The sequence below is a fragment of the Dipodomys merriami genome, unplaced genomic scaffold, assembly GCF_024711535.1.
Source record: "Dipodomys merriami isolate MVZ:Mamm:240054 unplaced genomic scaffold, mDipMer1.0.p SCAF_5, whole genome shotgun sequence".
NCBI classification, from domain to species: domain Eukaryota; kingdom Metazoa; phylum Chordata; class Mammalia; order Rodentia; family Heteromyidae; genus Dipodomys; species Dipodomys merriami.
Window position 1 is genome coordinate 68877026 of NW_027206068.1, and position 25555 is coordinate 68902580.

At 48.1% G+C, this 25555-nt stretch overlaps 1 protein-coding gene across 5 annotated transcripts; it reads right to left on the reverse strand.

Moving 5' to 3' along the window:
- Mkrn1 (makorin ring finger protein 1) lies at positions 1-24442 on the reverse strand. Of its 5 annotated transcripts, none has more exons than XM_069996904.1 (8): positions 24160-24436; positions 13366-13494; positions 5479-5708; positions 4959-5185; positions 3144-3358; positions 2345-2455; positions 1807-1945; positions 1-1466 (listed from the first exon to the last, which is right to left on the reverse strand). In XM_069996904.1, exons 1-8 carry the CDS (start codon positions 24324-24326, stop codon positions 1257-1259), a joined length of 1428 nt encoding a protein of 475 aa, XP_069853005.1. In that variant the 5' UTR covers positions 24327-24436; the 3' UTR covers positions 1-1256. The 5 variants fall into 5 exon arrangements, with proteins under 5 accessions (XP_069853005.1, XP_069853007.1, XP_069853008.1 ...); XM_069996906.1 differs by lacking the exon at positions 24160-24436 and adding an exon at positions 23886-23941; XM_069996907.1 differs by lacking the exon at positions 24160-24436 and adding an exon at positions 23521-23632.
- Positions 24443-25555: the final 1113 nt, after the last annotated feature.

Consider the following 25555-nt stretch of genomic DNA (forward strand, 5'->3'; position numbering starts at 1 on the left):
TTTTTCTTTTCTCTTAAGGTGAAAGAATGGGTGGGAGCCCAGGATAGAAGCAGAGGATGGACACATCAGGACCATCTCCCAAGTTATTTTTAGGAAACAGCAACAAAAATGCAAAGGTAAAATTTCCCACCAAGGAATTCTAACAACTTAACTTTATCCTGTCCCGTGGATCTCCATGCCCTCCCCCTTTCGTGGCGAAGAGTGACTAATGACTGCAAGTCAATTACTCCACTACAGTAAACACCTTAGAAAACAGTCTACCTGCGAAACTCAGGGGTGGGAGGCAAACACCCACAGGAAACAAACACCAAAACCTGACAACAGAACTCCTCACATGAGGACAAGGGTTCTTCCAAAAGTGCTTGGACCAGAAAAGGTAGACCACAAACATTTAAATTAAGATGGTGCATCCAAGACCCAGCTTGAACTGCTCTGCTGTATGAGTTAGGCAGGTTGTTTGGCCTCTTATGTTGAGTCTCATTTCTCAATGATAGGACAGACAGAGCTAGCACTACAGACACACTGTGTAGTCCCACCTGCCACACAAGGCTGAAATGAAACCACTAGCCCATGTTGATCCTCTATGGCTAACACTGGATCTGTGGGGATGGGAGCAGCGCCCATCCCCCTCCCACACTAGGCCCCGGGGCCTTCACCGATGGTCCTCCACCTCACCTTTCTTTCATGATTTTCCTTGTGTGCCATTAAACAAGAGACCAAAACCACAGGACAGGCTTTGTGGTGGGGATTTGCCAGGTTGGGGACAGAGAGGAAAAAAAACACAGACATGCAGACTTCACTAGAAACCTCGAGAATCACCTTCTGTGTCCATGTCCAAAACAGAAAGCTAATGCCAGCTCAGGTCCCTTTGTCTATCACCCTGCTTCCTGGACCCCAAAGCACAGCGGTTTTGAACTTGTTTCAACCCAGGGTGTGGAAAAGTCCATGAACACAATCTGCCTCAAAACAGAAGACGCAACAAACCTACACTGTCTGACAGTTATAGTCATGTTACCAAAAAGAAAAAAAAAACCCACTAACTTTAAGATTTATTTTTGTAACTTTTTGAAACAGAAAAAAACGACACACTCTTGGGGGGAAAGGTGAGGGGTGGAGGAGCAGGCCCTAGGTAATGATCACTACAGCACCTGGAGTTTAGAAGCCTGCCTGGGAGAGCCACACGCACTGCCACACAGCACAGGGGACAGCTATGGTCTGAGGCCTGGCAGAGCAGTTCTCACAGCACGTAAAAGCCGCTATAAGTCCAAGTCATAAAAATCTTCCAGCTCATCGTGAAACAAGTCCCACTCATCCTCAGAGTCTGTCAACTCGTCGTCCCCACCTGCAGCCAGAAGCATAAGCAACATCTCGCCCAGCTCAAAGGTGACAACCTCCTCTTCGTCTTCAAAGGGGCTGCTGTTCTCTCTCTCCTCAATGAGCTCCCAGAAGTGGTTCCTTCGTTGGGCCTGTAAAAGACAAGGCCCATGATAGGCGATGGCACTGCATGGTGGTGGTGTCTTCTAGCCAGTGGCTTGTAACACAAGCCATCTAGAGCCATCTAGAGCATGAGGAGTTCTCATTTCTGGTTCCATCTGCATCTCCCCTCCAGCCACCTGCTATCAATCAGGCTAAGGTCCTCAGCACTTGGGTGTCCTGTCTGCTCCCCCTCCCCCGCTCCCCACCCCGCACAATAAGTTCTCCAAGGCTTGTTTCCTCCTTAAACTTAGTCCTATGTGTTGTTTCCCCTATAGCATAATGTGTACAACTAGCGTGTATATTTTTCCCCCATGAGAAAATCAGAGTTACCCGGTATCGCCTCGAGGCTCCCACTTTCTGTCTCTGCGGCTCTTCTCTCCGGCCATCGGGGTACGCATGCTTGTAGAAACAATTACCCCCAAATGGGCAGCTCCCGCGTCCTTCATCGAAATACCTACATGCCTTGTTGCTGGAAAGGAAAATAGTGCACACCTTGTTCACAGTGGGCTTCAGGCGTGGAGTAGACTGTGGGCAATCTCTGGAGGCTGAGGCAGACCTCACAGCACTCATCAGTACTGATGGGAAAAACTGACTAGAAATAGTCAGGAAGAGTGAGAATATTCTAGAAAGACAACACGCCAAGATAATAAGAGGACAGCTGTTAACATGGACTAGAACCAAGCAGAAACTCCCCAGGTTTAACTACCAGTAGCAGACTCATATCAATACAGTCCCTTGGAATGTAACCCCAAGATTGCATCATAGGCAGAGACAGAGCCATGAGGGGTGAAAATGAAAACAGTACTGGAAAGTGAAGTGTAGGAAGAAGGCACTGCTCCACACAGCCCTTCTCGCAAGGTGCTCATACCTCATGGCCTCCTTGTACTTCTGAATGAGTTTCTGCTTTTCTTCTTTCTCCTCCACCCAGTACTCACTTGGAATGACAAAGTTAGATGTGATGCGGCATTCGGGGCAGGACCTGGGAGACAAGGAACAGGCTGCAATGCACGCACTTGAACACACCTCCCCAGACCCCATGCTGCGTCCAGCCAAGAATGGAGCTGAGAGGCCCAGGACACTTCCTGAAAAGGTTCCGCAAGCACCTGCTGTCCCTTCTCTTTAGAGGCAAGACAAACTGCTTTACAAACCCAACTCAATGGCTAGCTAGAGCTCATTGGGAAGAAAAAAGAAAAAAAAAACCTGGTTTAAGCAAAAAAAGACATTTCACACAGACTTTTTCTTTCATTTTAAATAAATTTATTTTCTTGTAACTTTGCTCTATGTAGTTTTTGTTCAGTTAGGAGAACAATCTTTAATAAAGGATGGTGGACTACTGGCTACCTTAATGGATAGAATAGGAAAAGAAATCTAAAAACGTGAGTTAACATACATTCAGAGCGACGTGTAAGGTTTGTTCATAGAGCCTAAACAAACTGGCTACTTCGTTTAACAATCTCCTCAGAAAAAGCATGAAATTCCTTAAAGAAAACTAGATAGGTAAGACTGACTAACCTAGCAGGTAGCTGAAATACAAGGATTCAAGTTCCTCAGGTTTAAGGTCAAATGCATGCATTCAAATGAAGTCCACCTGGCTGGAAGTTGGCACCAATACTATAAATTCTTCCCCCAAAGAGAAAGCACAGATGAAGGTTGGAGAGGAGTCTCACTTTATGATCTTGCTCTCAAATTGCTTAGCACTCCTCCACTTGCGAATGCATTTGAGACAGTAGGTGTGGTTGCAGTTGGAGAGGATGCCAAAACGGCGCTCACTGGGATTGGCCTTCTCATAGACCACTTCCATACAGACGCCACACACCATGTCCTTACTGCGCTGCACGGCGAACGAGAGCTCCATGTCCTTCTCGTGGGCCTCAATGCAGGACTGCAGGAAAGGTGAGAAGATGCACTGTCAGGTATCTGCAATCCTGAGACTTCAATGCCTCAAAGGGCTCTGCTCCTGATCTCACTTAATTATCTGCTTTCTCACAGGGGGACCACCTGTAATCTTAGATACTCAAGAGACTAAAATATGAGGATCAAAGCCAGCCTGGAGAGGAAAGTCTGTGAGAATCTAATCTATTATCCCGCAAAAGGTAGGACATGAAGTATGACAAGTGGCAGAGTTTCAGCCTTGAGTGGAAAAGCTTAGGGACACTGCCTAAGCACTGAGTTCAAGCTTTGGAATAGGTACCAAACCCTCCATTCCCAGCCTTACTCCTCACAAAAACCTCTACTTTCTGGCTGGGGATCAGTGGGCTCATGCCTGTAATCTAGCTACTCAGGAGACTGAGCAGAAAAGTGAGACTGCTGGGCACCGGTGACTCATGCCTATAATCTTAGTTAGTCAGATGGCTGAGATCTGAGGACAGAGGTTCAAAGCCAGCCCAGGTAGGAAAGTCCATGGAAGTGGTGCTGTGGCTCAAGTGGTAGAAAGCTAGCCCTGAGCTGAAGAGCAGAGGGACAATGCCCAGGTCCAGAGTTCAAGTACTGCTACTGGTGTGCCCGCACATATGCACACAAACACACACCACTCATTCTGCTTTCTTCACAGGTGAACCCAAGTGCAATCCACCTATAAAAGGACCCCACAAGTGACTGGACAATGATAAAGTGAACTGTGCAACTCGTGGGTAGAAACGGGAGAGTATGAGGGAACGGATGACACTGTACTAAAGGAAATGTACTTATTACCTGATGTATATGAGTGTAACCCCTGTGTATCACCTCTACAATAATAAAAATAAATTTTAGAAAACAGGACCCCACAATATGTTAAAATCAAACTAGAAGTACTCAATTTCATGAATTGAAAAATTACTCAAATTTATTTCTACCCTAAACAGCCACTTCTACCTTTCCTGTCCACCACATTGAAGGAAGACTTTCATACTCTGTTAATTTTCTGTTTTCTAGATGGAGAGTTTGATTATGATTAAGCTGACTTAATGCTTGCCTTGAGCAAAAGAAGCTCAGGGACAGTGCTCAGGCCCAGAGTTCAAGCCCCAGGACCAGCAAAAGAAAAAAACCCAACAAACTAAAAAATTAGTCTGAGGGTTTGATCCCTAGTACCACAGAAAAAGCCGCAAGTGGCACTGTGGCTCAAGTAGTAGAGTGCTAGCCTTGAGCACAAAGAAGCTCAGGGATAGTACTCCGTCCCTGAGTTCAAGCCTGACAAGCAAAAAAAAAAAAAAAAAAAGCCTGGGTAGGAGGGAGGTGGGGAAAAAAGCCAGCCTAAGGTTCTCAAAACATGACTTTTTTTTTTTTTTGGAACAGAGTTGTGCTAATCATAGACCAGTTTTCAACCCTTGCAACCCTCTGCCTCCGTCTCCCCAGTGCTGTGATTTAGAGAGTGCACCACCATACCCAGAGGGTATCATGACTTCCTGACCTACCATCCCATTAGCCCAGAGAGCAAAAACAGCATCCCTATGTACCGGTCCACACTGAAACACAGTATGGTTCCCGCGGTGACTCGCACTTACTTTGATGTGCTGTGACCTCTGGGCTGCATCCATGGGGTGCAGGACCTGCAGCCCACACATGTCACACGCGTCGCCATGGAGATACACACAGTTCTCCCCATAGCGGCACTCTCCCACCGCAGCGTAAGGGCACAGCTGCTTCTTGCTTTCCACGGCCGCCTGCTCCTTCTCAGATTCCACCTCAGCCCCTGAGCCCTGCAGGGGTGCTTCAGTGCAGGAAAGGGCAGCTGCAAACGCAGAAGAACGGTCAAGGCCACAACAAGCAAGGCAGATGGATATACAAAAGAACTACAGGCAACTGACAACCTAACCTAAATTTTACTTCAGCTCCAGCATAGTCTATTGAAACTTGGTTGTTCCCATATATCCCCCTTAGTATTTGTTTTTTGGGCTTGAACTCAGGGCCTTGAGCTCACTTGGATTTTTTTTTTTTAAACTCAAGGCTAGCTCCACTTCTGGCTTTTTGTTGGTTAATTGGAGATAAGTGTTTCATGGACTTTTCTCCTCCGACAATACTTACTCCGGCCGCAGTATGGCTGCCCAGGAACGAACTCGATGGCATTCACCCAGTCCTCGGAACCTGCCCCGCCTACAGCTGCAAGGTTTGGGTTTCCTGACTCAGCCTTGCCGGTATCCATTTCAGTGAGCTGTCCAACTCCAGAAGGGAGACTTGAAGCAGCTAGAGATGGTTCTGTGCTCGGATCTGTAGCAGTCGCTTCTTCCTGTTTCAATGGCTTGCTGTGTTCATATCTGCAAATCATTAGAAGTATGTTTACTATTTTATTTTGCCAGTCCTGGGGCTTGAACTCAGGGCCTGGGCACTGTCCCTGTCCCTGTGCTCGAGGCTAGCACTTCTACCACTTGAGCCACAGCGCCACTTCCGGCCTTTTCTGTGTATGTGATACTGAGGAATCGAACCCAGAGCTTCATGCATGCTAGGCAAGCACTGTACCACTAAGCCACATTCCCTGTCCTTTCTCTGCTGTTTATAGACTATTTCCAAACTTTAGTGCACACATACTCCCTCAGTCTGATACGGGGGTATTTTACATCAACATGAAAAGGAAAAGTATACTTATATAATGTACAGAATTAATTTTTTCCATATCTACACTTTCCCTGCTTTCAATTTTTGCCTTCTCCAGTCTCCTCATTCTTTTCTTAACAGTATTTTTTTTTGTCTTTTCTTTTTTGGTACTGGGGATCGAACCCAGGACGTTGCACTTGCTAGGCAAGCGCTTTGCCACTGAGCTACATCCCAGCCCTCCCCACATTCTTTTCATCTACAATCATTAAACTTCTCTCCAAAACAGGGAAGAACCCTACTTCAAGAAACAACTTGCTGCTTTTAATAAAGCTCAGCTCTTCTAGCCTCACATTGAGAGTATCAATTATGCTCGGTGTAAGCCTGAACTGCTGTCAGCTGCAGCGTGTGACCGGCGGCTACTGCAGTGAAGCAGTGCTAATGAAGCATATGGTTCGTATCGAACCTGTGACTCGAACCTGTGACTCAAGTCCATGGTCCCAGCTACTCAGCAGACTAAGATGTGAGGTTCTGTTGAAGACACTTGGGGACTTGTCTCCAATTAACCAGTAAAAAACTGAAAGTGGAGAATATGGTTAAAGTGTCAGCTTTCAACAAAAAAAGCCAAGTGAGTGTGAGGCCAAGTTTAAGCCCTAGTACCTGAGGGAAGAGTGGGTCATGTTTCTGTGGACCATTGTTTGTTTTGTTTTGGGGTAGAGCCTAGTTATGTTGTTTTTTTTTAAAGTCTGGAGCTGTACCAATTGAGTCACAGCTCTAGACTTGTGGTTTTTTACTGGTGAATTGGAGGTAAGAGTCTTATACTTTCCTTCAAAGGTTGGCTTCAAACCTGTGATCCTCAGACCCCAGCCTCCTAAGTAGGTAGGCTTATTTATAGGTGTGAGCCACCAGTGTCTGGCTTTGACATTTTTCAATAATTTAAAAATAAACATTTGGGGGGGGCAGTGGCCTCATGCCTGCAATCTTACCCACTCATGAGGACTGAGATCTGAGGATTGTGGTTAGAAGAGCCAGCCGGGCAGAAAGGTCCTAGAGACTTATCTAGAACAAACTACTCAGAAAAGGCCAGAAGTGATACTGTGGTAGCACACTAGCCTTAAGCAAAAGAAGCTTAGGAACAGCACCCTATGCCTGGAATTCAAGCCCCAAGACTGGCCAAAAGAAAAGCACTGCAGCTGCTCTTGGACCCTGCCAGCCTTGCCCACATCTACTGCATCATTAAACAATAGAGGTTGGGAATGTGGCTTAATGGTAGAGTGCTTGCCTAGTGTGCATGAAGCCCTGAGTTGGATTCCTCAGGACCACATAAACATAAAACCAGAAGTGATGCTGTGGCCAGAAGTTCAGGGACAGTGCCCAAGCTCTGAGTTTAAGCCCCAGGACTGGAAAAATAATAAGTTGTAAGTTTTGTTTTTTTGGGTTTTGTTTTTGTCAGTCCTGGGGCTTGAACTCTGGGCTTAGTTGTTGTCCGTAGGCTCTTCAGCTCAAGGCGAGTGCTCTACCACTTGAGCCACAGTGCCACTTCTAGTTTTCTAGTGGTTTATTGGAGAAAGGAGTCTCATGGACTTTTCCTGATCGAGCTGGCTTTGAACCCCGATTGTTAGATCTCAGCCTCCCGAGTAGGTTGGATGACAGGTGTGAGCCACCGGTGCTGGCTGTTTTTTTAAGTGATGAACCAATGCTGAATGAATGGTGAGCTTTCCTTTCAAATGCTGTATTTGTGAACATTCTAGAAACTAAGGAGGTTTAATTAGTATTTCTTTTAGCTTTCCAAGAGCAGACAGACATTCCTCTTGTTGTCTTGCGCCACTTGAGCCACAGCTCCACTTGCTGATGTTATACGCTTCAGAATTCTAAGAGGCTGAACCCAATAGCTGACATGCTTCCTCCAACCCACTCATGGATAATTTAACTAAAAGTGGCCAAAATTCCTCCACCTCCACAAAGGTCTCACCTAATGCAGTGGTTTACAGTATCCCGCACCTCCTGTGACATGCCCCCTTCCAAAGGTGGAACCCTATTTCTGCTACTTTCAATGTGGGCTGAACTTAGTGACTGGCCAGAATCTAATGGATGGGAGAGCAAATGACTTGAAACTAGGTCATAAAAGGCATTGTGGCTTTCCCTGACTCCTCTCTCTCTGGGTTGCTGGCAATGGGGAAAGCCAGCTGCAGCCCTGTGTCTAGTCCACTGGTGAAAATCTAAAGTGTCCTGTCACCACTCACTCAGGACAGTGGCCTTACAAGAGGACCATCAGTCCCCGCCAAACCTTCTGACAGCCACCCTGACTGAAATCTTTTTTTTTTTTTTTTGTTTGTTTGTTTTTTTTGGGTCCGGTCGTGGGGCCTGAACTCTGGGCCTGGGCGCTGTCCCTCAGCTCTTCAGCTCAAGGCTAGCGCTCTACCACTTGAGCCACAGCGCCACTTCCGGCTTTTTTCTTTTTGCTTATGTGGTGCTGAGGAATCGAACCCAGGGCCTCATGCATGCAAGGCAAGCGCTCTACCACTGAGCCACCTTCCCAGCCCCTGACTGAAATCTTAACTAGTATCTCCTGTGTCTGCCTCTGAACCACAGTCACCCACTAACACACTCACATCCCAGACCCCTAACAATTGGGTAAGATAATCAATGCTCACTCTTGTGTGTGTGTGTGTGTGTGCACACATGTGCATGTACGTGCACTAGTGGAGCCTTGCACTCTCATTGGGCTTTTTTTTTGGGTCCAGTCATGGGGCCTGAACTCTGGGCCTGGGCGCTGTCCCTCAGCTCTTCAGCTCAAGGCTAGCGCTCTACCATTTGAGCCACAGCGCCACTTCCGGCTTTTTTCTTTTTGCTTATGTGGTGCTGAGAAATCGAACCCAAGGCCTCAGGCATGCAAGGCAAGTGCTCTACCACTGAGCCACCTTCCCAGCCCCTCATTGGACATTTTTATCAATGCTGGTGCTCTACCATTTGAACCATAATTTCACTACTGGCCTTTTGGTAGTTAGTTGGAGACAAAAGTCTGACTTTTCTGCACAGGCTGTCTGACTTTGAAACTTGATCCTCAGATCTCAGCCTCCTGAGTATTTAGGATTACAGATGTGAGCAAACGCATGATACAAATGCTCACTCTCAAAACCTGTTAGATTTTGGAACAATGTGATTATCGGCAATAGGTAATGAGTAGGGCTGGGAATGTGCTTAGTGGTAGAGTGCTTGCCTAGCATGCATGAAGCCCTGGGTTTGATTCCTCAGTACCACATAAACATATAGCCAGAAATGGCACTGTGGCTCAAGTGGTAAGAATGCTAGCATGGAGTAAAAAAAGTTCAGGGACAGTGCCCAGGGACAAGCCTCGGAAATAGCAAAAAAAAATAAAATTTTTTAAAAGTAATAAATATACCTAGACATTTTCTAAAATGAGGAAAAGGGAAGAAAAGTTCTCCTCAAGTTCTAAACAGAAGTCTACTGCTGAATGGTGATCTAACAGGACTATGGCACCACCTGGATAGCTATGGAGGATGAGATCTGAGGATCGTGGTTCAAAGCCAGCCCCGGCTGGAAAGTCTGAGACTCTCATCTCAGAAAACCAAAGTGGTGCTAAAGTGCTTGCCTTGAGCAGAAGAGCTGAGGGACAGCATCCAAGACCAGAGTTCGAGACTCACAACCAACAGCAACAAAAAAAGTACCAGAAAAACTGACCCCTTTAGCTCTCAGCACTCCGAGGCAGAATGTTACAAGCAACCGTGGAAGCATCCTTGATTACAACTGCTTCTAACCTTTGCACTAATCTCAGAAGAGGTAAAAAATGGCAAAGAAGTACATGAGGGGGCTGGGAAGGTGGCTCAGTGGTAGAGTGCTTGTCTTGCATGCATGAGGCCCTGGGTTCGATTACTCAGCACCACATAAGCAGAAAAAGCTGGAAATGGCACCGTGGCTCAGTGGTAGAGCACTAGCCTGGAGCTGAAGAGCTGAGGGACAGCGCCCAGGCCCAGAGTTCAGGCCCCACGATTGGCAAAAAAAAAAAAGAAAAAAGAAAAAAAAAATTCATCATCACTGACAAAGGAAACACAAATCAAAACAACGCTGAGATTCCATCTCACTCCAGTTCGACTGGCCAACATCATGAATTCCAACCACAAATGTTGGTGGGGATGAGGATTGCAATTCAAAGCCAGCCTGGGCAGGAAATTCTCAGACTCTCATCTCCAGTGAACCACTCAAACAGGAAGGAGCTATGGCTCAAAGTAGCAGAGAACTAGCCTTGAGCAAAAAAATCTCAGAGATAGCACCCAGGCACTGCATTCAAGACACATGACCAGCAAAACAAACAGCACTAGGCATAGCTGGGCACTAGTGGCTCACGCCTGTAATCCTAGCTGCTCATCAGCAGGCTGAGTGAGATCTGAGGATGATAGTTCAAAGCCAGGAAACTATAAGTCTGTTTTGAAAATATTATATTGTCATTGTAGGGGTGATGTACAGAGAGTGACAGTTACAGGAGTGAGGTAATGAGTACATTTCTTTTTGAACCATGTCACCTTTTTCCTTGCTCTGTCCCAGATTTTCCCACCTGTCCCCATCCACAAATTGTACCGTTTTGTCCAGTGTCTAACAGTACCACTGCCTTATTTGTTCAACCTTTGTCCCACACCTTTTCTGTCCTTAACCCTTATCCTCTAAGAGACTAACAAGACAAAAAAGAAAAGACAAAAACAGCAACTACAGGACTGGGAATGTGGCTTAGCAGTAGAGTGCTTGCCCAGTATGCACATACTCAGTAACACATACACAGAAAAAGCTGGAAGTAGCACTGTGGCTCAAGTGCTAAGAGTGCTAGCCTTGAGCAAAAGCAGCTCACGGACAGTGCCCAGGCCCCTGAGTTCAAGCCCCAGGACTGGCAAAAAAAAAAACAAAACAAACAACAACCAAAAAAACCAGCAACTATAACAACAACCACAAAATCTGTTTCCATTTCTTGGAGTTCATATCACATGCATATAGCTGGTCTTTGTAATTCTCTCATATGAATATCCTCCTCTGGTCTCAAGTGACTGATTGACCGTCTAGAGTCCCATATAATTTATCACATCCCAGTGTATTTTTCCCCTCAGTCCTGGGGCTTGAACTAGGACCGCTGCTGGCTTTTGTTTATGGGTACTGGAGAATTGAACTCTGGGGCTTCATGCCTGCTAGGCAAGCAAGCACTCTACCACTAAGCCACCTTCCCAGCCCCCAGTGTAATTTTTTACCAGCCAGTGTGTTTATTTGTAGATTTATAGGCATATTCTAGTTACTACAAATGAGGGGAACCATGCAACCTATGTTTCTTCTTGTTCAATGTTTCCAAGTCTTCCCATTTCCTTACAAATGGTACAACATCCTTTTTTCTATCTAACAGGGTATCCAACAGAACACAAATGGCACCACACACAACTCGCACAACCATGATGACTGAAACATTGTTTGCCATAGTCAAGGTATGGGATCATTCTATGAGACTCTTACCTACAATTAATTACCCACCAAAAAACCAGAAGTAGAGCTGTACTGGCTGTACTAACCTTGAGCAAAAAAAACTCAGGGACAGGGGCTGGGAAGGTGGCTCAGTGGTAGAGCGCTTACCTTGCATGTCTGAGACCCTGAGTTCAATTCCTCAGCACCACATAAGCAAAAAGAAAAAAGCCGGAAGTGGCACTGTGGCTCAAGAGGCAGAGCGCTAGCCTTGAGCTGAAGAGCTGAGGGACAGTGCCCAAGCCCAGAGTCCAGGCCTCACGACCGGACCCAAAAAAAACTCAGGGACAGCCCTGACTTCAAGCCCCAGGACCAACACCAAAAAAAAGGGAGGAGGCAGGGGAGATATATATATTCATATTTTTAAATGAGTCTAAGATATAAGAATGTTAGTTCTCTGCAATGCTTGGTAAGAAATGTACGCATTATCCTGCCCATGTAATTGTAACTCCTCTGTACAGTATGTTCACAAATAAAATAAAATTAAAAAAAAAAGAAGAATGTTAGTTCTCTTTCTTCATCTCCCCTCCTGTAGTACTGAGGATTGAATTCAGGGTCTTCTGTATGATAGACAAACACTCTACCACTGAGCTGTATCTCCTATGGTTTCATCTTTTGTGTGTGTGTACCAGTACAAGGGCTTGAACTCAGGGCCTTGTGCTCTTAGTCAGCTTTCTTGCTGATAGTGCTCTACCATTTGAACTGTATCTCCAGTTCTGGCTTTTTGCTGGTTATTTGGAGGTTAAAATCTCTCAGACTTGCCTGCTTGGGCTGGCTGGCTCCAAACTGTCAGATCTCAGCCTTAGTAGCTAGGATTATATATATGATAGGTCACCAATATCTACTTTTAAGTTTGTTTAAAAAAATAGCTGGGCACTGGTGGCTCACTCCTGTAATCCTAGCTATTTAGGAGGCTGAGATCTGAGGATCACAGTTCAAGCCAACCTGGGCAGTAAATAGTCCATGCGACTCATCTCCAATAAACTTCCAGAAAACCAGAAGCGGTCCTGTGGTTTAAGTGGCAGAGTGTTCACGTTGATCTTTAGAGTGCAGGGACAGCACCCAAGCCCAGAGTTCAAGTCCTACAACCAACCAAAAAGAAAAAAAAAAACAAAGCACCAGGGGCTGGGAAGGTGGCTCAGTGGTAGAGTACTTGCCTTGCATGCATAAGTCCCTTGGTTCGATTCCTCAGCACCACATAAGCAGAAAAGGCCAGAAGTGGGGCTGAGGCTCAAGTGGTAGAGCGCTAGCCTTGAGCTGAAGAGCTGAGGGACAGCGCCCAGTCCCAGAGTTCAGGCCCCACGACAGACACACACACACACACACACACACACACACACACACACACACACACACACACACACACACACACACACACACACACACACACACACACACACACACACACACACACACACACACACACACACACACACACACACCAAAAGTTGCCCAAGCTAGCCAGAAATATCATTTCTTGACCAGCTTTTAATTTCCTAACTAGCATGCAGATGCCACATCTAGCCCTCTTGGTGGAAAGGAGTCCTTTTCAAAGTATTAAATAGGTTAGGGGCTGGGAAGGTGGCTCAGTGGTAGAGCGCTTGCCTTGCATGCATGAGGCCCTGGGTTCGATTCCTCAGCACCACATAAGCAAAAAAGAAAAAAGCCAGCAGTGGCACTGTGGCTCAAGTGGTAGAGCGCTAGCCTTGAGCTGAAGAGCTGAGGGACAGCGCCCAGGCCCAGAGTTCAGGCCCCCGACTGGACCAAAAAAAATAAATAAAAATAAAAAAATAAAACTAGGTCTTTTTACACTTATTTCTTCTCCTAACCCATTCTTGAACAGAAACGAATTCCTGAACAAGTTCTTACCTGCAGCGGTCTCCGTAAATACAGTACCCACGTTGAAAATACTTGCACACTACACCATATGGACTGTCAGAGAGGTCGTGGGAGTAGCGACAGTTATCTCCTTCCTTACAAACCCCGTGCATAAAATACCTGGAAAAGGGACCACAAAACTAGATGAAAAGCCAGTCCTAAAGAGCTCATGCCAAGACATTTTTCCAGTGCAAAAAGCAAGAAAACCGAAAGGGAACCTGGACTGTGTGGCCAAAATCACGTACCAGCCAGTCTGTAGATTGAAGTACTAAATCTTTTACTTGTTTATAAATGTATTTTGCTTTTTGTTGTGTTGCTAAACACAGAATTTTGCACCTTATTGCAAGCACTTTACCACTATCTATATCCCAGCGACTATCTTAAAGATTTATAGTCCCTACAGGTCATGTTCGACCACTGTCATCGTTTTACAGTTGTAGTAAGGTAGTTTCTTATTTTCCACTGACTTGAGCCACAATGGCAGCTCTATCTAAAGAACAAATCAATGATAAAGAGAAAGTAAACTGCAAAATATCAGGCTACAGCTTTGTGTGTCTGAGTTCAAGAAGCTACTTTAATTCTTTAAAAGCCATGAACTCATGCCTGTAACTCTAGGTACTCAGGAGGCTGAGATCTGAGGATCAGGGTTCAAAACCAACCAGCCCAGGCAGGAAAGTTCATGGGAATCTTATTTCCAATTAAATACTAGAAACCCAAAATGGTGCTATGGCTCAAGTGAGCTGAAGAGCTGAGGGATGGCATTCAGGCCCAGAGTTCAAGCCCCATGAGGGACCAAAAACAAACAGGTGGCTCAGTGGTAGAGTGCTTGACTTGCAAATTGAGAAGAAAAAGGTGTGAAACAGGACCCAGAAGAGAAAACCGTAGATGGTTCTCAGTGGACAATAGTGACACAGCATTCTGCAGAATGAGGTAGAGAAATGTGATGCTGGTGGCTCACACGCTTGTAATCCTAGCTACTCAAGAAGCTGAGAACTGAGGATCTCGGTTCAAAGCCTGAGCAGGAAAGTCTGTGAGACTTTTTTTTTTTGGAGGGGGGAGGGGAGTCTGTCATGGGGCTTGAACTCTGGGCTCGAGCACTATACCTCATCTGTGCAGCTCAAGCAGCTTGAGCCATAGCGCCACTTCCAGTTTTCTAGTGGTTTATTGGAGATAAAGCGTTTCAGGGACTTTCCTGCAGGCTGGCTTTGAACCATGATCCTCGGATCTCAGCCTCCTGAGTAGCTAGGATTACAGGCGTGAGCCACAGGTGCCCAGCTTTCTGTGAGATCTTATCTCCAATTACCCAGCAAAAGAAGTGACCTTTTGTCTTAACTGGGAGAACCCTAGCCTTCAGTGGCAATAAAAAACAAGGAACTTCAGAAGGCCAGAGTTCAAGCCACAGTTTGCGAAGAAAACAAGAACATCCAAGATCATCCCAAGGCAGAAATTTGTATCTCTGGGACAGTCTAACTGGAGATGAGGCCCAGGAACTGGTATTCCTCTAAACTGTACCTATCTTCCTATCACAAGCTTCAGTCAGGGTTCATTTTTCTTCTGGCTTTTCTTTGATTGGTCTTTCCCCTGAGCAAGATCCTCAAGGTTTCATCTTGGCAGACCAGAATTCACATAATATGCATCTACCTGGGTGTGAATGTGGTTGGCCTGTAGAGGCCACTGCTGTCCATGAGTCATGGTTATTGAGATAACGACAGCAGTCAGTACCTTTCTTCAAAGCAGAGTTCTCTCTGCTTCCTGCCTGTATGCATTGAGCAGCTTTCTTCCTCTTAGGCCTTTCTACCAGATTTTCACCTTTCCATAGACCTAAAAGCCAAAAAGCAAGTCTACCATGTGTGAAATCCTCTAAAACTAATCAAGACAAAATAAAACTTTCCTCAAGGGCTGGGAAGGTGGCTCAGTGGTAGAGCGCTAGCCTTGAACTGAAGAGCTGAGAGACAGCGCCCAGGCCCAGAGTTCAGGCCCCACAACCAAAAACAAAAACAAAACCAAAAACAAAAAACTTTCCTCAAGGCATGTAGCTCTGTGGTAGAGCACCATTTTTTACCTGCTGCTGTTAAGTCTTGGTCTCTATCCTTAGAACTGTGTTATCACCACCCAAATTATCCCTAGTTGGTTAACAGGTTCTTGTGCTTCTTGGATTCTTCTTTACAGCAATCCTCAGGGTAACATGCTACCTTTACCTTCCACACAAACTCAACAGGGAGGCCATCCCAGCAAGGTTTGAGTTTTGGGAAGCTGGTCCTAGGGCTTGAACTCAGGACCTGGGTGCTGTCCCTGAGCTTCTCTGGCACAAAGCTAGGGCTTTAACCACTTCTGTGTTAGGTCCACTTTCAGCTTTTTCTGTAATTAACTGGAGATAAAGAGTCTCACAAACTTTCCTGTTGGGCTGGCTTTGAACCATGATTCTTAGATCTCAGCCTTTGGAGTAGCTAGGATTGGGGGTGAGAGTTGTTTGGGCACCAGCTTTTTCTTTTTGGAGGTATGTTTGAGACCAAGACTCAAACTTGGTATTCGACACTTTGCTTTCACTCACTGGCTGGTATTTTACAACTTGAGCCACAGAGCCAACCATTCAGCTGTGTGTAAGGCTGTGTGTGTGTGTGTGTGTGTGTGTGTGTGTGTGTGTGTGTGTGTGTGTGTGTGTGTGTGTGTGTGTGTGTGTGTACACACCAGTACTGAGGCTGTGTGTGTGTGTACACACCAGTACTGAGGCTGTGTGTGTGTATGTGTTTGTGTGTGTGTGTGTGTGTATGTGTATACACCAGTACTAAGGCTTGATCTCAAAGCCTCAGGCTCTCACTTGCCTTTTTTGCTCAAGGCTAGTGTTCTACCACTTACAACTTTTTGCTGGTTAAGAGTCCAATAGACTTTCCTGCCAGGCTAGCTTATAATTAGCCTATGACCACCATTGCTGGGCTATGTTTGTTGATGCACTTGATTATGTCAAAGTATATCTATGCCAATCACCCTTGGCAGCTGCCAATTCTCCCTTCCCACAGCTAGTTGCTTCATAGTGCCCACCCCAATAGCTGCAGGCTCATGGCCAGCTAGACCCTCTTCCTATACCCTACCACTACCATTATGGTGGGACTGTACTATAAAATCAAAAATAGCAGGACAGATGTGTCAGACACAGCAGGCAGAGGATAATGCAGCAGGGCCTATTAGCACTTTGGCCAAGAGCAGGAACAAGTCAGTCTTCCATGGCTGAAGGGACCCAGTGTCCTGGGCTCTACATATCATGTGTTCAGGGACCAGGATTATCATCACTCAACACCCAGGCCAGGGAGGAAACAGGGTCTGCTGTCTACTTTGCTAAGGAAAAGGAGATGAAGCTATCCAAAGAGGGTCAAACTCACAAAGATAAAACAAGTGTGAACCCACACTAGTCTATTTTCAGCAAAACCATCCCTGCCTGACACAGTAGAGCAGACAGCAAGGATGTCACATGACCACGTGACGGTGAGGGCCAAAGATGCAACTGGTGCTCCCACAGAACCGGGATTAGAGGAGGAAGACTATATGCAGTCTAGAAATCCCAAACAAACCAGGAGCTGAGGCAGTTGTGCTCACTGATGGAACACTTATTTGCTTAGCTTGTTCTTGAAGTCCTAGGCTCCATTCCCAATCTACCCCCCCCACACACACAGAGAAAAGTAATCAATAACCAAAACAGCACACTAGAGGAAAGCAAACCAAAAGGACAGGAGTCTCAGACATTGTGCCAAAGGGGATTGTAGTAACTAACTAGGCCAGGAAAACATAGGAATAACTTTTTCCTGTATTTTTTTTTTTGGCCAGTCATGGGGCTTGAGCTCTGGGCCTGGGTGCTGTCCCTCAGCTCTTCAGTTCAAGCTAGCACTCTACCACTTGAGCCACAGTGCCACTTCTGGCTTCTTCTGCTTATGTGGTGCTGAGGAATAGAAACCCAGAGCTTCATGCATGCAAGGCAAGCACTCTACCACTGAGCCACCTTCCCAGCCCCCCTGTGTTATTCTTACAAAAACAAAAAATAGGGGCTGGGAAGGTGGCTCAGTGGTAGAGCACTTGCCTTGCATGCCTGAGGCCCTGGGTTCCATTCCTCAGCACCACATAAAGAAAAAAGCCGGAAGTGGCACTGTGGCTCAAGTGGTAGAGTGCTAGCCTTGAGCTGAAGAGCTGAGGGACAGCACCCAGGCCCAGAGTTCAGGCCCCACGACCGGACCCAAAAAAAAAAAAAAAAGATGTGGGAAGATGTAAGATCTAACTTAAGAACTTAAGAGCCAGGTGGGTGGTGTATGCCTATAACCCCTGAACTGTCTATGGTTCTGGTAGCATTGGCTTTGAGGCTCACACTTGCTAAACAGGCATTCTCTCACCAAAGCCACACCTCTAGCCTGTAATCCTTCATTTATGGAGAGAGACCAAGGCAGGAGGATCCAGAGTTCAAGCCCATCTCCAAACAAAACTGAGATGCTCAAGTAACCTGGCTGTAAGGATTAAGCAGCCACTGTATCACCCTGTATTGAACAACCAAGAGAAAGAGGATAAAGCCCTAATTAGAGACAACTGTCTTTCTGAGGGTCATATCCTCGCCACAGTAGTCCACATACTTGGAAAGCTGAGAAGAGACTTGAACATCACAGCAATTGGCTACAGAATTTCTAAGCCAGGTGCTGATAGCTCACACCTGTAATGCTAGCTACTCAAGAGGCTGATATCTAAAGATCAAGGTTCAAAGCCAGACAGGACAGGACAGTCTTTGATACCCTTATCTACACTAAATTACTAAAATAGGGCAGAAGTTACCACTTCTGTGGTAGAGCATTGACCTTGAGCAAAAAGCAAAAGCAAGACCCTGAGTTCAAGCCCCAAGACTGGCACAAGAGTGAGTGCGCACACACACGCGCACACACACACACACAGAGTTAAAAGAATTTCTAGTAGGGCCAGGCTTACTTTTTACATTTTTTTTTTTGGTCCGGTCGTGGGGCCTGAACTCTGGGCCTGGGCGCTGTCCCTCAGCTCTTCAGCTCAAGGCTAGCACTCTACCACTTGAGCCATAGTGCCACTTTTGGCTTTTTTCTTTTTTCTTATGTGGTGTTGAGGAATCGAACCCAGGGCCTCAGGCATGCAAGGCAAGCGCTCTACCACTGAGCCACCTTCCCAGCCCACCCCTTTACATTTTTTGAAGAAAAAAATAATCAAATAAAATGTTTGGAATGCTTATTTCAACCAGAGACACTTCTAGCACTGGGGAAGTACTATAACAAAGCAGCATTTGAATTGGAAATCCCTAGGTGTGGTAGGACATGTCTATAGAATCCCAGAAACTCAGCCGATGGAGGGCAGAAGGAGGAGATATGGAGGGTCAAGTGGTAAGAGTGCTTGCCTACTAGCCAGAGGGAGGTCCTGGGTTCCATCTCTGGTGCTGCAAAAAACACACATGTACCTAAACTCAAGCTTAGAATTTGTATGCTACAACTTTTGTTTAAGTATCAACTATTCTAAATCCACACTCCAGAAGAGGTGTGGAGTTATATTCTAGCATGGCTCTCACTGGAGGTGGCAGTGGCCTGCAGAGGGCAGCATAGCACAGATTTTCTTTTCTTTTTTCTTCCTCTTCTGCTCAAGGCTAGCACCCTACCTACCACCTGAGCCACAGCACCACTTCCGGCTTTTTCTGTTAGTGGTGCTGAGGAATTGAACCCAGGGTCTCAAGCATGCTAGGCAAGCACTCTACCACTGAGCCACCTTCCCAGTCTCAGATTTTTTTTTTTTTGGTCCAGTCACAGGGCTTGAACTCTGGGCCTGAGAGCTGTGCCTAAGCTCTTCAGCTACCATTTGAGTCACAGCACCACTTCCAGTTTTCCGAGTGGTTAATTGGAGATAAGAGTCTCATTACAGGGGAGAGATACTGGAGCCAGGCTAAGCTATTCATTCTTAAAACTTTCCTTAAGCTGCAAAAAACTAAGAAACTAAGAAAATAGCAACCGGGGCTGGGAAGGTGGCTCAGTGGTAGAGCACTTGCCTTGCATACATGAGGCCATGGGTTCGATTCCTCAGCACCACATAAGCAAAAAGAAAAAAATAAGCCGGAAGTGGCGCTGTGGCTCAAGCGGTAGAGTGCTTGTCCTAGCCTTGAGCTAGGGGACTAGTTGAGGGACAGTGCCCAGGCCCAGAGTTCAGGCCCCACGACCGGACCCCTCCCCCCCCCAAAAAAAAGAAAGAAAAGAAGAATGCTTCAAGGAAGGTTTCCTTATCCAGAACATTCAAGTGTTATTTCTAGTACTGTCACCTCTTGTGGCTCCAGCACTGCAGGCACCCAGGCTTAGACAGGGAATGAATGAATAAATAAGTCATTCCCCAAAAGGCATGCTTTATTACACCTGTTATGGGAAGCCCTATGTCCTTGCCAACTTACTAGTTTTCTCATTTATTAAATGAGAGAAACCTTGCATGTTTGTACTATGGCATTTCAGGTAGCCACAGCTTTATAGCTGAATGCCAATTTGTGCAATCAACTATGTGTTAGGGAATGGAAAAAGGAAGGAAACAACAGGTGAGACTTGATCTTCCAGAGGCGGGGAGCAGCGTTGAGCAAGCCTTCCGTGGGCTTGGCAACCGTGTGAAAAGCTGGAACAGGAGTTGGGGCTTTATGGGGCCTGAGCAAGGAGACAGAGGTTACATGAGCTTAGTATGAGGGGTGACTGCAGGTGCAGGTAGAGAATAGGGTAAGTATTTCTTTCTCCAAGGTCTCAAGCTTTTTTGGCATCTGGGTTGTGGGGCTTGAACTCTGGGCCTGTCCCTGAGCTCTTCAGCTCAAGATAAGTGCTCTACCACTTGAGCCACAGCACCACTTCCCATTTTCTGGTGATGAGTCTGATGACTTTCCTGCCTAGGCTGGCTTTGAACCTTGATCCTCAGATTTCAGCCTCCTGAAAACCTAGGATTCCAGGTGGGAGCCACTGGTGCACGGCCAAGGTCTCAAGCTTTTTTTTTCATGTTCAAACAGCTGTCCATCTGTTTTGCCTAAATGGTTTGGCTTTCACAGGATACAGTGTTCAGTCTTCCAATCTCTGAACTGTTTGTGGCCTCACAGCTTGGCCTCAGAACCTTCAGAGGCCAGGCTCACAGTGCAATGTTTACAGCCAGGCTCAGGTCAAATCGCCCACATGCATCAGGTGGTCTGCGCACATCTTTGGTGGCTTGCCTGGTATCTGTATGTGCCTGGGAAAATTGGGGGGGAGGGGAGTGTTCCAATTTTTTTTTGGGGGGGGTCCGGTCATGGGGCCTCAACTCTGGGCCTGGGCACTGTCCCTCAACTCTTCAGCTCAAGGCTAGCACCCTACCGCTTGAGCCACTTCTGGCTTTTTCTTTGTATGTGGTGCTGAGGAATCGAACCCAGGGCCTCATGCATACGAGGCAAGCACTCTGCCACTGAGCCACCTTCCCAGCCACCCGGCTTTTTTCTTTTTGCTTATGTGGTGCTAAGGAATCGAACCCAGGGCCTCAGGCATGCAAGGCAAGTGCTCTACCACTGTGCCACCTTCCCAGCCCTCCAATTCTTTACTAAGTACCTGCTCTGCTATGGAGTGCTCTCATCAGAAAGCCAAGGTCTGGATCAGATTTCAGTTATTCCTACATGCAAAGGAGATCTAGATGTGCTTGAATATACCTATAATCCTAAGGCTTGGGAGGCTGGGACAGGAGATGAGGGAAAACTCCAAGACAGTTTGGGCTCTAAGGCTCAATCTGCGCGCGCTGCGCGCGCACACACACACACACACACACACACGTTGGGCACTGCGGCTCACACCAGTATAATGAAATGAATAATTTCAAGATGAAGAAACAAAAATTCTGTTGGCACCTTCCTGGGTCTAGCAGGGCCAGCTTGGCCACATGGAAAATAGGGAACTAAGTTTAACTGGCACTACCTTGTCTTCCTGGTGATGAAGGTGAAGTCCCATCTCCCAGGTGAGAAGCATGCCTGAATTCCTAGAGGCAGGGGCAGGGACTTGGATGATAAATTGCTGGATTTGTCAGTGACATGCCTTGAACTTGGGAGACTCTTGAGTTTCCCATGACCTGGACCAGCTCATGTGCCTTGACGCATGACGCCATGCCTTCTGCTGTCTCCTGTGTCCTGGCTCTCCTGTCACAATGACCTCCCACTTCCACTCCCACTGTGGTTGATCTGCTTTGTTAGTACTGGTTTTTCTGCTCTCAGTTTTCTAACAGATTACTTAGAGGGGCTGCAGGTCTTTGGAACAGGAGTCCACCTGCAGATGCCAGCTTTCTATCGACTCCCAAAATGTGGCTTGTTTTCCAGCAACTGGATTGGCAACTGATACCTTACATACTGGAACTACAGAAAACAATGTTAAACACTTAAATCCAAGAAATACTAAAACAACAAAAACCAGTGGCTCACTCCTCTAACCTGAGCTGCTCAGGCAGCCATCCTGTGAGTCATCCTGTTGCCAAGGCTGGAATCTAAAATGGACGTGTGACTCTCCAGCCTAAAACATCCTAGTGCCTGGAACTAGGTGTGTACTATCATCAGCTCGTTGTTGTTCTCCTTTTGAATTTGGTTGCCAAGATAACTGTACCGAAGGGTTGAGGAAACAAGTAAAGCTTCTGCCTAGCACATGCAAGGCCATAGGTTCAATCCCTCGGATGGCAAAGGGGTAGAAAAAGGTTCCTGATTTAGGGTAACTGTACCAAGCATAAGCTATGTAAAGAGATTGAGGATGGGCCCTGGTGGCCCAGGCCTACAATCCTACTCAGGAGGCTGAGATCTCAGGATCACGGTTCAAAGCCAGTCCAGGCAGGAAAGCCCATGAGACTACTATCGCCAATTAACCACCCAAAAGCCAATGGTGGGAGTTGTGGGTCCAGTGGTAAGGGCGCTGGTCTTGAGCAAAAACAGCTCAGGGACAGCGTCTACAACCTGAATTCAAGCCCCAGGACCTGAAGGGAAAAACAAATTCACTTATAGACTGGGTGTGGCTCAAATGGTAAAGTGCTCACCTAATTAACTAAGGGGCCCAAATTCAATAACCAGCCTCCAAATGCCAGGTATGGTAAATCATGTCAGTACTCCTAAGGCTAATGCAGGATGAGAGGAAGAGTTCAAGGTCAGCCTGGGTACAAAACAAGATTCTGTTGCTGTGTGGTAGTGGCTGATGCCTGTAATCCTAGCTACTGAAGAGGCTGAGATATGAGGATTATGGTTGGAGGCCAGCCCAAACAGGAAAGCCTTTGAGACTCTTCACCGGAAGTGGAGCTGGGGCAAAGCACCAGCATTGAGAGAAGCAAAGGGACAATGCCTTTAGTTCCAGCCCCAGTACTGGCTGGCCAAACCAACCATCCCATGGTTAAAAGGGTTTTTGGAGGGTTTTTTTTTGGAAATGCCAGGCAAGGAAAGGCAACAATGATCCTGGCTCTGTGGATGCCAAAGCATAAGTTGAGGCCAACCGGCAGTACAGTGACATCCTGTATTCCTAGATTTTTTTTTAAAAAACCAACCTTCTCAAATTCAGGAGCCTGTCCAAGGTACGAACTGACATACACTGAGACTGTAATGAATTTACTTAGGAAATTCACTAGTGCACACGCGCAACACACACACAAAATCGACTGCAACATTATAGTGAACAGAGAAAGATTCAAATAATTGTTTCCATGAATAGGAAGTTTAGAGATAAATTCTCATTGCTTGACACATTGCCCCTGAGTCCATTCTCAACACCTATGGAACACACAGAATAGGCGGCACGGCTTTCTACGGCTCTTAATCAAGCTTGGTATTCACCTTCCATGTACCAGGCCCAGGACTGAAGACTGGCCGTTAATACAACTGTCACCTGAAAAGCTCCATCTGCGACAACCATCGCCGTGAAACCGGGTGAATTCTGCGTGGGAAGGAAAGGCGCAGCTGGCCGCCATCGAGCCAACCCCTGCGGGAGTGCTGCGCACGGGCGGCCGATCACTGCTCCAAATGACCGCGGACGACGGACCCACCCTGGAAGCAAGCGCCCCCCGTTCGGCGCACACGGGGCGACTTCTCCCAGGCCCGCGTCCCCGCGTAACCGCCACCGAGCACCCGCGTTCTCCTCTTGCTCACCCAGACCCCAACCAAACCTGTCTCCTGGGCTCCCTGCTTCCTGGGGAGGACGCGGGAATGTCAACGCAGGAATCCCGCCGTTTCTGAGCGAAAATGGCAGCTCCGAAAACCCCCAGGCGGCGGAAGGCCACCCCGGGGGGAAGCCCCCCCCCACGGCCGCCCGGTCCAGAGACAAAGCTCGGAACCGCCCGCCCGCCCGCCTCCACACACGCACAAAAGAAAATGCACACACGAAAAGCTGCGGGGCGGGGTGCGGGGCGCCGAGGAGGAGAAGACGTCACCAACGGATGAGCCGGCGCCGGGTCCCCCCTGGCGTCCCGCCGCCCCCGCCCGCCCGGACCTCGGGGGTGGGAGGCCGGGGCGGGGGGCGCTCTGGGCTCACCGCACGTCCGGGACGCAGGGGCCGCCTCCGTCTCCCCGGGGATGCGGGGCGCAGGGACGGGGCCGGCGGTGCCACCGGGGTCCCCCGCAGCGAGCTAGCGGGCGCGCGCGGCCGGGCTCCGCGGCCCGGCGGGGGTTGACGCAGCGATCACGGGGGCCGGACGGCGGAGGGCGGGACGGCGGGGGGGGGTCGCGCCGACGCCGGCCTCCTCCTTCCGGACCCCGCCCGGCCCGCAGCCCCCTCCCTCCGCCCGGTCACGCAACATCCCACCTACCTGCAGGTGACCTGTTTAGTCCAGCCGCCGCCGCCGCCGCCGCCGCCTCCCCCCGCCCCCGGGGACGGGGCGGTGACCGTGGGGGTCGGGGTGAGGGGCGCCGCCGCCGCCGCCGCTCCGGCTCCTGATGTTGCGGCTGTTGTTCCGGGAGCCGCAGCCTCCGCCATTACTGTTTATCCCACACGGCAATGGCCCCGGAACTTCCGGGATCACATAGTTCCGGTCGGGCAGCGGTGGGGCGGGGGTGGGGGAGGCGGCACGGCGAGGGGAGGGGGCTGCGGGGAGGGCGCGGGGGTGGGGGTGCGGGGGGAGGCAGAGGCTCCCGCTCGCTCCGCGCCGACCCCGCGTCGCGTCTCCCGGCGCCTGGGCCACTCGGGTTGCGGTTCTCGGCGCGCGCCCTGGCCCCGCCTCCGGCGCCGCTGATTGGCGGAGCGGGCAGGGAGGGGCGGGGCCGAGCGGACGCAGCGCAGGTGTGTTCAGATGCTCCAAAGTCCGCACCCAGGCGGCGATTGCGCAACTGGAGCTTTCCCCAGGGTGGACCGGGGTGGGATACCTATGCTCCCCGGAGATGGAGATGGTAGGTCCGCACCTACTTAATAGGATTTTTCAGAATCAAAAGGGAGATGTCACACACTAACCTCGGGCAGGTTCGGGAGAGGATTTGGGGCCCGGCGAGTAAACCAGTTACGAACTTTCCAGAAACACTGCCAGAACCACAGCCTTTCAGAAAGACCACTGCAAGCCTTCCTCGAGAACTAACTTTGCTGTCTGCTCAGGACTAGTGTCACTCCTATTATTTACTAATATTGTTGTAAAATAAATGGCTGTAACACTCAGACATCTTTAAAATTTTCCTGGCCATAACCTCAGAATCCGTGGTTACTAGAGTGAGCCTATATATACTCCCTTGCATTGTCCATTCCTGAATTTAAAAAAGCACTAATCGCCGGGCGCGGGTGGCTCACGCCTGTCATCCTAGCTACTCAGAAAGCTGAGATCTGAGGATCGAAGTTCAAAGCCAGCCGGGGCAGGAAAGACCGTGAGACTCTAATCTCCAATAAACCACTAAAAACCCAGAAGTGGCGCTGTGGCTCAAGCGATAGAGCGCTCTCCTTGAGCTGAAGAGCTGAGGGACAGTACCCAGGCCGAGTTCAGGTCCCACGACCGACCAAAAAAAAAAAGAGTAATCAAAAAAAAAAAAAAAAAAGAGTAATCTTTGGAAACAAATTTTTTTTTTGCGGGTCGTGGGACCTAAACTCTGGGCCTGGGCACTGTCCCTCAGCTCTTCAACTCAAGGCTAGTTAGTGCTCTACCGTTTGAGCCATAGCACCACTTCGAAAACAATCTATTTAAAATGACAAGTTGGGGGCTGGGAAGGTGGCTCAGTGGTCGAGTG